The sequence below is a fragment of the Podarcis raffonei genome, chromosome 9, assembly GCF_027172205.1.
Source record: "Podarcis raffonei isolate rPodRaf1 chromosome 9, rPodRaf1.pri, whole genome shotgun sequence".
Classification (NCBI taxonomy): domain Eukaryota; kingdom Metazoa; phylum Chordata; class Lepidosauria; order Squamata; family Lacertidae; genus Podarcis; species Podarcis raffonei.
In genome coordinates this window covers 69,494,484-69,509,846 of record NC_070610.1, presented here as the reverse complement: position 1 = coordinate 69,509,846, position 15,363 = coordinate 69,494,484, and the positions used below count along the sequence as shown (strand labels likewise).

Sequence of the window (15,363 nt, the reverse complement as noted above, 5' to 3'; positions counted from 1 at the left end):
TGCATCTCCAAAAGGACACTGGAGAGTTGGAAAGAAGTGCATAATAATAATAATAATAATAATAATAATAATAATAATAATAATTTATTTATATTCCGCCCTCCCCAGCCAAAGCTGGGCTCAGAGCGGCTAACAACAGTAACAATAACACAGTTTACATAAAATCACAATCAATTAATTGAAATACCGTATTTTTCACTCGCAAGGAGACCAGGGGAGAAACTATAAGTGTTATTCCAATTTGACTAATAATTTTAATTGTTTACATTGGTTTTTAAGGTAAATTATATATTTTCCCCATTTCTTATTTTTTTAAAAAACGTCTTCCTGGTTCCTAAGGGCTTCTGCACTTTTAATAGTTGCAGAAGGGGCTGAAATTCCCTCAACAACTAAAGGTACATGAGCCCCAGCCTTCCTCCTTTGCTAACCTACCTTGGAAGTGTTTAGAATGCAACAGAGACCAGGCAAAGAATACAGGCAAGCTTTTAATCTCTAGTCGTCTTCTTCTTCTTCTTCTAGATCCTGTACAACGCAGGCGAGAAGAGGTGGGGGACCGACGAGGGCAAATTCATTGAGGTTCTGTGCTTCAGCAGTTTCCCTCAGCTGAAACTAAGTAAGAAACCATTCTGGGGGTCCTCTCTTTTTCTCTGCTGTTCAGTAAAGGGAGGCAAATAGGCAGGTCTTGCGAATTTTTCTACCGCCTGGAGATGCCCCTTAACAGAGCTGGCGTCCTTATCTTTTGTTGTTCCTAAGCCTTTGAAGAATACAGAAATATCAGTGGGAAGAAACTGGAAGACAGCATCCAGAGCGAAACCTCAGGAAGTTTTGAAGACTTGCTGCTGGCCATAGGTAAGGAGGACTTGAGGGAAATGGGTCTGTGTGAGATATAACTACAGTCATACCTCGGGTTACAGACGCTTCGGTTTGCGCGATTTCGGGTTGCGCACCGTGCTGAACCCGGAAGTACCGGAATGGTTACTTCTGGTTTCGGCGCTTGCACATGCACAGAAGCGCTAAATCGCACTTTGCGCATGTGCAGAAGCGCCGAATCGTGACCCGTGCATGCGCAGACACGGGTTGCGAATGTGCCTCCCGCACGGATAACGTTCGCAACCCGAGTGTCCACTGTATTAGTCCCCTCACAGTGTGAGTCTGTCTTCCCCAACCTAGTGCCCTTCAGATGTTTTGGACTATGATTCCCATCAGCCACGGGGACACGGGTGGCGCTGTGGGTTAAACCACAGAGCCTAGGACTTGTCGATCAGAAGGTCGGCGGTTCAAATCCCCATGACGGAGTCAGCTTCCATTGCTCAGTCCCTGCTCCTGCTAACCTAGGAGTTCGAAAGCATGTCAAAGTGCAAGTAGATAAATAGGTACCACTCCGCCAGAAGTGGTTTAGTCATGCTGGCCACATGACCCGGAAGCTGTATGCCGGCTCCCTCGGCCAATAAAGCAAGATGAGCGCCGCAACCCCAGAGTCGTCCGCAACTGGACTTAACGGTCAGGGGTCCCTTTACCTTTACCTCCCATCGGCCACAGGAAATGTCAGCCAGTTTGGACTAAGTTGCCTCTGTGGAAGAGCGACTTAGTTCAAAAAGTGGCAGGCACTATAAGCCTACTTTGGGGTACCTTTCCACAAATGTGATGTTTGCGCCTTTTTTTTTTTTTAAAGATATTTATTAAAGTTTTCAATTTTTTATGCAAACAAAAAAACAAACAAAAAAATTAAAAAGACATATAGTTCATAATACGTAATTTTCAATAACATATTTCTCTGACCTCCTCATACCTCCCCTTCTTGTATTCCATTTCAAATTATTTGTTCAGCAAATCCTTAACTTAAAGCATTACAGCTTATAATAACACCTTGTTTTCTATCCAACCATTTTTTCATATTCCTTTATACCATTACAGCTAGAAACCACTCAATTTCAATCCAGCATCATTCAACATTCCTTAATTTTACAATATTTCTGTAAGTAGTCCTTGAATTTTTTCCAATCTTCTTCTGCCGACTCTTCTCCCTGGTCACGGATTCTGCCAGTCATTCCTGCCAATCCCATACAGTCAATCAGTTTCATCTGCCATTCTTCCAGAGTGGGTAAATCTTGCGTCTTCCAATACTTTGCGATGAGTATTCTTGCTGCTGTTGTAGCATACATAAAAAATGTTCTGTCCTTCTTTGGCACCACTTGGCCGACCATGCCCAAGAGAAAGGCCTCTGGTTTCTTCAAGAAGGTATATTTAAATACCTTTTTCAATTCATTATATATCATTTCCCAGAAAGCCTTAATCCTAGGGCACGTCCACCAAAGGTGAAAGAATGTACCTTCATTTTCTTTACATTTCCAACATTTGTTATCGGGCAAATGATAGATTTTTGCAAACTTGACTGGGCTCATGTACCACGTGATGTTTGCGCCTTTTGAGGTCTCCCTCACTTTTGTTCCTGGTGCCTGTTGATCCCCATCCTCGGACAAGTAAGATTTGTGCCCATAGCATTAAAATGCACCTTAGTCACACAAAAGCATAAAATTGTAGAGTTGGAAGGGACCATGAGGGTCATCTAGTCCAACCCCCTGCAATGCAAGAATCTTTTGCCCAACCGGGTGCTTGAACCCATGACCCTTGAGAGTCTCATACTCTACCAACCATGCTACTCTGATGGCAGTGATGGAATATCAGGCAACAGACTTTTATATTTATGGATGGCTATGATCAAGGCCTAGAGCTTTTAATTCTGGTTTATTTTTATTTTTTATGATGGTTCCCCCCCCCCCCCGTATTTTTATATATTGTTTTTATGTTTACTTTTGATGTTATCTTTTTGGAAAATTAAGAAATTGTTATTAAAAAAAATAAATATAGGGAAGTTTTTAAAATGTTTAATTGCTGTGTTTTTCGCTCTATAAGATGCACCAGACCATAAGACGCAACTGGTTTTTGGAGGAGGAAAACAAGAAAAAAAATATTCTGAATCTCAGAAGCCAGAACAGCAAGAGGGATCTCTGCGCAGTGAAAGCAGCAGTCCCTCTTGCTGTTCTGGCTTCTGTGATAGCTGTGTAGCCTGCATTCGCTCCATAAGACACACACACACACATTTCCCCTTAATTTTTAGGAGGGAAAAAGTGGGTCTTATAGAGCAAAAAATATGGTATGGTATATGTTGGAAGCTGCCCAGAATAGCTGAGGCAACCCGGTCTCATAGGTAAGGTATAAATAATAAAATTTTCATCAGAAGGAAGGGGGAAAGGCCTAGAGCTTTTTGGGGTTTTTTAAAGATATTTATTAAAATTTCCAATTTTTATACAAACAAACAGAAAAAAGCAAAAAAGTTTAAAAACACATAAAATTCACAATACTTAGTTTTCAATGACATATTTCCCTGACCTCCTCATACCTCCCCTTCTTGTATTCCAATTCAAATTATTTATTCAGCAAATCCTTATCTCAAAGCATTACAGCTAAAAACCCCTTGATTTCTATCCGACATCATTCAACATTCATTAATTTTACAATATTTCTGTAGATAGTCCTTGAATTTCTTCCAGTCTTCTTCCGCCGACTCGAAAGGCCTAGAGCTTTTGGTACTGCAGCACTTAACTGTGCTTCTATTTTTGTTAATGCGTGTGGAGTTTTACAGTGAATTTCTTTTTTTAACAAGGGCAGAGTTAAAGATAATGCTTGACACCCAAGCCTAGGTGGGTGGGATATTTTTCAGTTTTTAATCCTAAAATTAAAGCCCTCTGAGATATTTGATTTTTTTTTTTTTGCTAACTGTAAATGTTCTGATGCAATGCGTAAGTCTTATTATCTTCATCTCTCTCTCCCCACACCAATAAATGAATACACCTGCTCAGTTTTGCCACATGTTAATTCAGAGCTAAAAAAAAAAAAATCCCCAAAAGCATTCATACAGATTTCTTCTTGATTTTTTTTTTAAAGTGGTGCAATTGTGTTAATTTTTTTTTTTTTTTGGAGCACATTCAGAAGCTCCCCAAATCCAGTTTAGTACTTGCAAGAAAATGGAAGCTTCCATTGCATTTTCACGGAGTTCAGCAGACGGCTTGACCTGTTCTAAAGGAAGTCTACAGAGTTGTACAAATGCTTTGTTGTTTAGTCGTTTAGTCGTGTCTGACTCTTCGTGACCCCATGGACCAGAGCATGCCAGGCACTCCTGTCTTCCACTGCCTCCCGCAGTTTGGTCAAACTCATGCTGGTAGCTTCGACGACACTGTCCAACCATCTCATCCTCTGTCGTCCCCTTCTCCTTGTGCCCTCCATCTTTCCCAACATCAGGGTCTTTTCCAGGGAGTCTTCTCTTCTTATGAGGTGGCCAAAGTATTGGAGCCTCGGCTTCAGGATCTGTCCTTCCAGTGAGCACTCAGGGCTGATTTCCTTAAGAATGGAGAGGTTTGATCTTCTTGCAGTCCATGGGACTCTCAAGAGTCTCCTCCAGCACCTTAATTCAAAAGCATCAATTCTTCAGCAATCAGCCTTCTTTATGGTCCAGCTCTCATTTCCATACATCACTATCTGCAAATGCAGTTAACATAATTACCCACGTGGGGGCAGCAGTAAGAAAAAATACCGACAAAGGCATTGTAAACAAGCACGTAACAGAATGCTTACTTACTTACTTATTCAAACCTTTATTAGGCATTATACAAATAAAACGATAAAAGAGAAAGAAACATATAAAAGCCTTGAGATATAAACAGAAAGGCAGCAGTTGGCTACATACATATATATATATATACATATAAAATCAGTGGTTTTCCTTGTTAACCTGCTCCTTGGAGGACTGCTACCAAAAACTCGGCTACCCCCGCCGTTACCCTTTGGTCAACGTCGGATAGGCAGAATCCCACACATTCACCTTGTTGGGGCTCCAGACCACCCAGAAGAGGGGACAGCACGCGTTGACGGAGCGTACTGTACAATGGGCACTGAAAGAGAATGTGCTCTACCGTGTCCGGGACATTCATAGAACATCTGCAGAATCTCTTATTTCTAGGGATGTTTTGATATCTTCCCCTGACAAATGCTGAGGGAAAAACATTCAAACGGGCCAGCATAAAAGCCCTACGTTGGGCTGGAATTATTAATTTGGTGACGTAATTGGCTCTGCTATCTAAGATATTTAAATCATAGAATATGGGCGAACAAATTTTGTTTACAGCTGCCATAATATTTTGCCTCTCGACATCCTTTAGTCTAGTTAGGATATTATGGAAAATGTATTGCTCATTAGAATTGTACAGGGGCTCCAGCTCGATGCCTAAAGATTCAATCTTTTTTTCGAGGTACTGATACCATCTTGATTTGTAGGAGTCTTTGAGCAAATCAGCGAGCAGACTTGATGGAGGGCAGCGAAAATGGCAGCGTAACCAGTACTTTATTGAGGTGGACCAGGCCCAATATTCCATTGTGTGTATGCCTATTTCTGCACACATTGTTTCATATTTGATCACAGCTGGGAGTCCAAGAATACGTCTCAGAAAGCTGGAGTGAATCTTTTTTAGATCACTATTATATGCTTGGACCCATAGCGGGATTCCATAGAGTATCTGGGATTGCACTTTTGTTTGGAATATCTGATTGGCCGCAGGAATAAATTGATTGCCTTTCTGATAATAAAAACGGGCAACAGCTGATGAGGTGCACTTTGCCTGTTTTATGGCATTTGTGCAATGATTTGCCCACCCTAAATTGCTCTGGAATAAGATTCCCAGATACCTATAGATTTTCACTTGTTGAATTTCCTGCCCTCTTATTTTCCATTTCTCTAATTTCCAACCATTCGAGAAGACCAAAATTTTTGTCTTCTCGTAATTTATAGAGAGCTTGTTACATTCGCAGTAAAGGATCAGAGAAGATATAAGGCGTTTCAGACCCAAGCTCGTTAATGATAGTAGAACAGCATCGTCTGCGTATAATAATAGAGAAACTGGTTTCTGATTAAGTTTAGGGGCATGTGATTCTATTTTTTGAAGGTGATCTGGCAAATCTGATAAAAATAAATTAAATAGGAAGGGGGCAAGAATACACCCTTGTTTTACCCCTTTCGAGTTTGGGATGTCTGATGAAAGGTGACCTTTGGTGTTAAGTTTGACTTGACAGATATTGGAAGAGTATAAATTTTTTATTAGGATCAATAAGCGCTGATCAATTTTTAATTCTGCGAGTTTCCTCCACAGCTTTGGGCGGTCAATTGAGTCAAATGCACCACGAAAATCTACAAAAGCAGCATATATCTTAGATTGCCTTTGAGATCTGTATTTTTCAACCAAATGCATAAGTATAAGGCAATGGTCTAATGTAGAGCAACCTTTGGAGAAACCTATTTGTTCTTTCCCTGGTAAATTTAGATTTTTCATCCAGGTAAGGAGTTTAGATAAAAGGTGCTTAGCGTAGATTTTCCCTATCACTGATAATAGGCTTATCGGTCTATAATTCCTTGGTTCTTTTGGGTCGCCATTTTTAAAGATTGGGATAATTATTGATCTTAACCATATCTCAGGTATGATCCCATATTTATCTATGAGAGTAAACAATTGAGCTAAGGGTTCTGCCCACCAATCTATATAGGTCTTAAATAATTCTATTGGTAGACCGTCTGGCCCAGGAGATTTCCCCGATTTGAAATTTTTAACTATCTCTCTAATTTCCTCTTCTTCTACCCTTGGCCACTCCTGGAGTTTATTGATTTTATTTTTAGTGGTTTCATTTCCTTTAAGTTCACTGTGTAGATTGTTAAATACCGATGTAAAATATTGGGACCATTTGGATTCTGCAATTGGTGGTAGAGTTAGTTGATTTTCGGGTTTCAATCCTCCATACACTAGGTTCCAGAACGCTTTGTTATTTTTACTCTGAATTGAGTCGAGTAATTGTAGCCATTTTTGGGTTGCATATTTCTGTTTCTTTTCGGCCAGAATGTAATGATATTTTCTTTTTTCATCAAGATAAGAGGGCTCTAGTTTAGTGCGATTATTTTTAAATGTTTGGCGCAGTTTTCTTTTTAGCTGGAAACATTCATCGTCAAACCAAGGGCTAGCGCTATGTTTAAGTACCCAAACTTTAGGTGGAGTACTAAGTTCTACGAACATTTGGAAGATCTCATTATAAATTTTCGGAATATCGCTGTAGGAATTAGTGGTCTTTAAGTTGGATAATACTTGTTTTCTCAGGTTGGCTGTAAGTTTTTGCCCCACTACTGCACTCATTTCCTGGGACCATTTTAATTGGGTCATTTGTTTGTATTGAGAGGGTTCTATAATATTGTGCTTAGTTATCTTGGTTTCATCCTTTAAGTTAATAGACAACAATAATGGCTGATGGTCGCTTTCAGTACGCGTTCCAATTTTGAGGTCCATGATCGAATTTATAATATTATAAGGGACAAGAATATAGTCGATGACACTGCATCCTCGGGGGGAGAAGTATGTAAACTCCCCGCTTCTATCGCCTTTTGTTGAACCGTTCACAATCTGCAAATTAAAGTTGTTACATAATTCAAGTAGGCGTAAGCCTTCGTTGTTTACAACCCTATCTCTGGAGAATCGTCCTATTTTCAAGGCATGTGCGATATCATTATCAGTATTCCAATTTAGTTTGCTACATAGTTGTTCATTGTTGGTTCCCACTCTGGCATTAAAATCACCTGCTATTATCAATGAGGCATTTGGGTATTTATCGGTCAAATTTTCTATATAAAAGGTTAGTTGTGACCAATTTTCACTGTTGCTGTTGTTTTTGGATGGGGGGATATAGACATTTACAAGTAGCAAAGTATCGTCTTTTTGGGTTAAAAGTAGGGCTTGTGCAAGTGGCAAGCATTTTTCTAACTGCTTGATTTCAAACCCTAAGTTGTCTTTGATCATACAACAGAACCCTGCTTTCGGCCGGCCCTTCGTGTTTATTTTCAATGCGGGTTTCGTATAGGAGGAGAATCCATTGATTTTAATATCTCTAGTTGACCATGTTTCTTGTAGAAGTATTAATTCAAAATCTTTAAAGAAGTTCATTAGGTCTGGGTCTCCGTCTTTGTTTCCCCACCCTGCAATATTCCAGGACAGCAAGCGTAGGATCCGTTTTTGAGTTGGTGGCTGGTTGACAGCATTTAGTCATTCTAATTCTGTTATTGAGTCCAGCGAGGGATTTTGTCTTGTGCCGATACAGCCATTTGTCGCTACTTTCGGTGGGGAACATAATGGTGGATCTTTTAGATTCTTTTTTAAAGTGCGGGAAATTAGAATTTCCTCCCTTTCTTGATTTTCTTCCTTAGCTGTTCCTTGTTCCTGAGAGATTTCTGTGGTTGGTGGGCTATTATGGACAGTAGGATTGTTTTCGGTCTCTACTTCCATTTCTTTGGTTTCATTTGGTGTTGAGCTCAGTGTGTCAGGTCTGTTGGAGGTCATCTTTTGTTCGGCAATGTTAGAATCCTTTGTAGTACTTAAATAAGGGGTACCTATTTCGTTTGGAGCTAGTATTTGATATCTCAGCCAGGAATTTGTGGTCTCATTGCTGGAGTTTTTCCTTGTCATTTCATATTTTAAAGGAGGCTGGATTTGAAGCTCTGCATCTATACATTTGAAAGTTCCATTAGTAGCTCTCTTTTTGACTATGCATTTTGGGGAGAGGGCTGGTAGGTGTGAGGTTTGATTGTGTATTGTTTCTACTGCATTTTGTTGGCCTTGTTGGTGAATTTCGGTCAATCTGGCCTGTAGTTTCGTCAGTTTACTGAGTATGCTTGTTTGTTCTTTATCTGGTAAGTTGGTAAAGTTATTCAGCAGATCTTCTTCTTCTGGGACTGTCCAGTCTGTTGTGTCAAGGGCGAGGCTGTTAATTGATGCTACAATCGCATGATTTGGGAGCTTAGATTTTTCTTGCGTGATTTCTCGGGTAGCTGGCAGCGGTTTCTCCCATCTACTGGGTTCTTCCACGGGAGTAGGGCAGATATCGGCTTCTGTTGGAATGGCCTTGTTCAACTTGTTCTGTCTTTTAGATGCAATCAATGGTCTGAGCGATATATCTTCAAAGTGTCGACGTGGAATAATTCCTTTCTGGGCTAAATGAGCCTTTTCCCTTAAGATTTTGGTTGGGATTCTATGACTACCAAATCTTAGTAGTACTTTTTTGGAATATCCATCGTTAGTGAGCCTCTTGACTGCTTTTAAGTCAATCCTTCCCCCCTCAAGGCCTAGGAGCAGATTTAGATGATGTCTGGCCCAGGAGGATGACTCCCAGTAAGGTAGGGGCCCTCTGTATGGAAAAATGTGGAGAACAATCTCACATGGCCTCAGTATCAAGTTGACTGAGTGAGGGGGGCTTCCTCTGATTTTTGGTTGGTTTAGAGGTATAAATTTGTATTTGTTCTGTTTATCTCCAGGGCTTGTTAAGGATGGCAAAAAGGGAGTGAGTTGCCTCCTTTCATCTGGGTTATCCAGCTTCTTGAAGATGTTTTGTAATTGTTCAAAGATTTTTTGAACTGTTTGAGCAGTCAGTAGGCAGCATTCCTCCAGCAGCTCCACCTTTCTATCAATTAGTACTTGTGCCTCGGTTATGGGAGTAGTAGCCTTGTCCTCGTTTATTCCTAGGGATATCTCTTCAACTGTCTTTCCATGTAAAGAGTTGAGAGAGTTTTTGGGAGGAGATATGTGCTGTTTTTGAAGTAGCAGATACTTATCTAGATTACTCTGTTTGAAACCAGAGGGCTCTGCGTCAGTTTCTGTGTCAAGACACCTGAGTCTTTTGGCTCTTCTCATTGCAGATTCTTCTTAAATCAATGAGATCAGACTTACTAAGGGTTCCGTTCTTATAGTTTTGGAGGTCCGTCGCATTCTTCAGTGGGAGTCAGAGGCATCCGTAACAGAATGCACTAACCATGCATCTGTTCTGAATGAGGGTTGGATGTTTTGCAAGCGCTGTGGTTGCCCACCAATTTCACTTTTCTGCACAACCTTGGCACTCCTCCATAGCTGTTCCAGCAGAGAAAATGCAATAATGGAGTCAACTGCTAACCCTCTTCTTTCTTTCTTTTTGATAGTCAAATGTGCAAACAACACTCCAGCATTCTTTGCCGAAAGGCTGCACAAATCTTTGAAGGTAAGGACACAAGACGCTGCCTTCTTAAATCAGTCGTTCAACCTTTATCGGCATACAAAGGAAACAGGAATATTTGGGTCAAAACATACAATTGGCATCTGTTCACAGAAGTAGATACCTTGAGATAAAACTCTAAGGTTAAAAAGTACCAGTCAGGTCTTAGGACGACGTCATTTCAGGGCTGGATTTAGGTTTGATGAGGCCCTAAGCTACTGAAGGTAATGGGGCCCTTTATGTGTCCAGCTGTGTCCAGGAGTGTGTTACTTCCGGGTTTCGCCACTCACGCATGCGCAGACGGTCAAAGTGATGTCACGTGCATGCGTGGAAGTGGCAAAACGTGACACGCACAGACGCGCTGTCGCATCTTACGTTATGTTCAGGATGCGAACGGGACTCCGGAACGGATCCCGTTCGCATCCCGAGGTACCACTGTAATAGCCATTTGCACATAACAAAATGTGTATTTTATCAAAGTAATTGTTGAACTAAAATACAATTAAGAAGAAGTATATTAATAGTGAAATTTTTGGGGAGGGGCCAAGGTAGTGGGCCCCTAAGCTATAGCTTGTATAGCTTATACATAAATCCAGCGCTGCGTAGTTTCATGGTGTTGCTCCCACATTCAGCTCCTTTCTCCATATTGCCATGCCTGCAGCTATTCAATAAAAAGAGAAACCCTGTAGGAATCAGAACAGTTTAGCCTCTCCTTCAGAATGAGGCACAAACATTTGTCGTTGATTACTTCATAAAATGGGATGCGAGTGGCGCTGTGGGTTAAACCATAGAGCCTAGGACTTGCCAATCGGAAGGTCGGCGGTTTGAATCCCGCGATGGGGTGAGCTCCCGTTGCTTGGTCCCTGCTCCTGCCAACCTAGCAGTTCGAAAGCACGTCAAAGTGCAAGTAGATAAATAGGTACTGCTCTGGCGGGAAGGTAAACGGTGTTTCCATGCTTCTCTAGTTTCTCCAGAAGCGGCTTAGTCATGCTGGCCACATGACCCGGAAGCTGTACACCGGCTCCCTTGGCCAATATAGCGAGATGAGCGCCACAACCCCAGAGTCGGCCACGAATGGACCTAATGGTCAGGGGTCCCTTTACCTTTTACTTCATAAAATGGACAGTAGAACAAGACATGTGCAATTGTCTCGGCCTGTCCGACACCGCAAGGACAATACCTCTCTGAATTTGGAACCCTGGAGAACCTTTCCTATAAGATTGCAGGCAGCATATCGCTGAATCTTTCAAGGGAAAAAGCTCTGCGCTGGTGAGGATTGTATAGGTGGTGTCACTATGGAGCAGCCTTGCCAAACAAAGGTAGGGGGGAGGAGCCTATATAGGGCTCTCCGTTGGACTCCAATTCCCATCAGCCCCAGCCAGCATGATGGGATATGAAGTCCAACAATATCTGGAGGATGGCAGGGCATCCCTGAATTAGAGGGACGTTTTCTGCCATTTTTTGCAAAACACGTAAATAGTGTGTGTGTGTGCGCTTTTCAAAGTACAGGGTCTGTAGCTCTGAAACACAAATGAAACAATTTTTTTTAAATGGAAGAGGGAGCTACTGGGTTCTTTTTGGTTTTTACTTTTATTATGTGTTTTTGTGTTTTTATATTGTGTTGAAACTACTCTGATACCTGGGGGTATTGGTCAGTATACAAATTTTATAAATGATCATAATGATGATGGTGATGATTATTATCCCTTTCCTTGTTGATAGGGGGCTGGGACAGATGAATTCACACTGAACAGAATTCTGGCATCCAGGTCAGAGATTGACCTCTTGGATATTCGAGCTGAATATAAGAAACTGTACGGCGTCTCCTTGTATTCTGCTATTAAAGTGAGTACCTCAATTGCTTCAGCTACATTCCAGATCTCTTTCTCTCTGTGTGTGTGAATCTACTTCTTTGGTCTTGGACATGAAAGACACTGTGGGAAAGCAGAAGGAGATGGAAGGTGATGGAAGTTAAGGAACATTTGTCCTCTGTTACTTGGAGCAGATCCCTAAATGTCACTTGGGCTCTCTTAATTCTACATGGATGGGTTCTATGACACAGTAGACCAATCCTCTCTCAGCCCTGATAGCATTTGTAAGCCTAAGGTAAATGTAAAGGACTCCTGGAAGGTTAAGGCCAGTCAAAGGTGACTATGGGATTGCGGTACTCATCTCGCTTTCAGGCCGAGGGAGCCGGCATTTGTCCACAGACAGCTTTCCGGGTCATGTGGCCAGCATGACTAAACCGCTGCTGGCGCAACGGGATACCTTGATGGAAACCAGAGCGCATGGAAACACCATTTACCTTCCCGCCACAGTGGTACCTATTTATCTACTTGCACTGGTGTGCTTTCGAACTGCTAGGTTGTCAGGAGCTGGGACAGAGCAACGGGAGCTCGCCCTGTCGCGGGGATTCGAACCGCCGGCCTTTTGATCAGCAAGCCCAAGAGGCTTAGTGGTTTTAGACCACAGCGCCACCCAAGTCCCATAAACCCACCAAGCTCTAGCTGGCAACCTGGGGTTGTGCTGCAGGCTTTAAACATTCTCACGCTTTTCTGGGCTTGAACAATGTTGCCTGTTGCAGAGGTTTGTGAGAAGATGAAATGCCCTGGCCAAAATGTGACTTTGCTGAAGATGCTGAGTGCTGTTCCAAGAAAGAATAAGTGAACACACTGCTAAAAGTTTAGGTACTTTCCTGAACTGGGCCGTGAGCATAGAATCCCTGAGAACCTCCGCTATCATTTTTCTGGTCCTCATGGATGTGAAAACGTCACATACGAAATCGTGGCAGGCATCTCTGCAGAAGCTTCCCCACTCACAGGCACTGGAGCTTCTGAAACTTTCTTTTCAGTCACCCAGAAGCTAGCCTTGTGCCCCCCCCCCCCGATGCAAAAGAGGGACTTTTCAGTCCTTGTGCAAAAGAGGGACTTTCAGCCAATCTAGCTTGTCATGCTGATCTGCACCACCAGGAAAGGTCGCAAGAGCCCTGTGCCCTCTATGCATTTTCTGCATATCAAAAAAAAAAAAAATGAAGATGTTTTTCTGGCCGGAAGTCGCTGAGGGAGAAGCAGCGACTGTAGCCGCTCCGACTGCACCATGCCGCCAAAGGACGATAAGAAGAAAAAGGACGCGGGCAAGTTGGCCAAGAAGGACAAGGACCCCGTCAACAAGTCCGGCGGAAAAGCCAAGAAGAAGAAGTGGTTCAAAGGGAAAGTAAGAGACAAGTTGAACAACCTTTTTCTGTTTGACAAAGCTACTTACAACAAGCTGTGCAAGGAGGTGCCAAACTACCAGCTCATCACACCTGCTGTGGTCTCTGCAAGGCTGAAGATTCGAGGCTCCTTGGCCAGAGGAACTTCTCAGCAAAGGCCTAATCAAACTGGTGTCCAAGCACAGAGCACAGGTCATCTACACCCAAACCACCAAGGGGGAGATGCACCAGCTGCTGGGGAGGACGCATAAAAGGTTCTTGGGAGGTTTTTAGACTCTGTAAACGACTAAAATAAAATAATTTGAACTCCGGGGGGGGGGGGAAATGAAGATGCTTTAAAACTGTAACCACCACTACAAAAATAAAAAATAAAACTCAAAGTAAATATTACAGGTGGTGGAAATCTGTGTGGCAGCAACCATGTTTGCATATGCAGATGCCCCTGAGTGGAAAAGCTGAGGCTTCCTTGAGGCTGCAGATAGACAGACTGCGGAGACAAGCTCTCTGCCCAGATGTCTGCTGATAATGAGGGCCTCCCCGGGCTATCATGTTGAGTGGAAAACAAGCTCAGCTGTTAACTTGGTGGTTTTATGGGGGATCCAGATGTCTTTTTTAAAGGTTTCCTTTCGCCAGCCCTCTCTCTATGGCAGCAGCGTTCTCTTGCTAGAGAGGAAAGCCTTTGCGCAGTTTAATGGTCCTCCCATGGCCTGGGTCTTGCTCTATGGAATGTTTAATGGGTGATGTGGCCCGGCAGCCATAACTGCAGCGCAGTGCTGCTTTTGTCTATAAGTGGATTTACCACGTTAAGAGATTGAAGCGTGCCTCTTTAATGTGGCTTCCTGACTGTTTTTTGTTTTACCCTTTGCAGTCTGACACTTCTGGGGATTATGAGGCCACATTGCTCAGGATCTGCGGTGGAGACGACTGATGGGGATGAAACCCTGAGCCCTGGAGTTTCCTGCTTTGCGCTGCAGTCCTCCTCTGCAGAGTTTCTGAATGTTTAAACGAGTGTAAAATTGCCACCGCGTTTTCTTTATCGCTTTCTCAATTAGGCTCCGTAACAAGCAGATGCTTATTTTAGCACCTCCCTCCAGGCAATCGATGACATTTGCCACCTCACACGCTGCGCCGTCGGATGAAACCTGTGCCCGAAATTGTACGGGCCAGATCTGCTGGCGCTCAAGAAATCGTTGATGCCCGTGAGGTTGGAATCTGCCTAGATATATGAAAGATATAAATCAATGAGTTGTATATATCCAGTATCTAGCACTCTCTCTCACGATTTGAATACAGCTTCCCCCTGCCAAAAAAAATCCTTTACCCCCATATTATTGCTTTTTGCTTTTATATGCAAAGATCTAGCTCATCAGCACATACTGCTGTTTTTTCTAAAGCGTCGTGCAGCCATTGCGGTTTTCAGGCTGTATTGCGGAATCGATGTAGCTGACACTGACTTTATTATAAGTTAGATTCTTGGGGAGAGGGGGAGAGGAGAGCTGGCAATAAGGAAGCGGCCCACTGCCAGCTGGCAACACATTATGAGTAAGTAAGTAAGTAAATTTTTATTTATATCCCGCCCTCCCCAGCCAAGACTGGGCTCAGGGCGGCTAACATCAAATGTCAAGTACAGTGGTACCTCAGGTTACATACGCTTCAGGTTACAGACGCTTCAGGTTACAGACTCCGCTAACCCAGAAATAGTACCTTGGGTTAAGAACTTTGCTTCAGGATGAGAACAGAAATTGTGCAGAAACAGCGGGAGGCCCCATTAGCTAAAGTGGTGCTTCAGGTTAAGAACAGTTTCAGATCAAGAACGGACCTCCAGAACGAATTAAGTTCTTAACCCGAGGTACCACTGTACATTAAAACACAATCAAACAATTGATTAAAATACAGCTTAAAGATTAGAATCAAGATAAAATTAAATGACTGCCCATGAAATTACAACCATAGGGGTCGGGAACCTCAAGTATTCATCAGGGCCGGCTATACATGTTGGTCCCACATAATAATAATAATAATAATAATAATAATAATAATAATAATAA

General features: G+C 42.5%; 1 protein-coding gene and 1 pseudogene across 1 annotated transcript in view; both read left to right on the top strand.

Annotated features, from left to right (window-relative positions):
• Nucleotides 1–14,646, top strand: part of ANXA3 (annexin A3) — a 42,244-nt gene extending 27,598 nt beyond the window's left edge. The window contains exons 9-13 of the mRNA XM_053404329.1: nt 520–613; nt 754–849; nt 10,052–10,110; nt 11,827–11,949; nt 14,184–14,646. Coding sequence (XP_053260304.1) covers nt 520–613; nt 754–849; nt 10,052–10,110; nt 11,827–11,949; nt 14,184–14,243 — 432 coding nt within the window. The 3' untranslated portion in view covers nt 14,244–14,646. The remainder of the gene's footprint in view (nt 1–519; nt 614–753; nt 850–10,051; nt 10,111–11,826; nt 11,950–14,183) is intronic.
• On the top strand, nt 13,146–13,623 carry LOC128421465 (40S ribosomal protein S25-like; annotated as a pseudogene).
• Nucleotides 14,647–15,363: the final 717 nt, after the last annotated feature.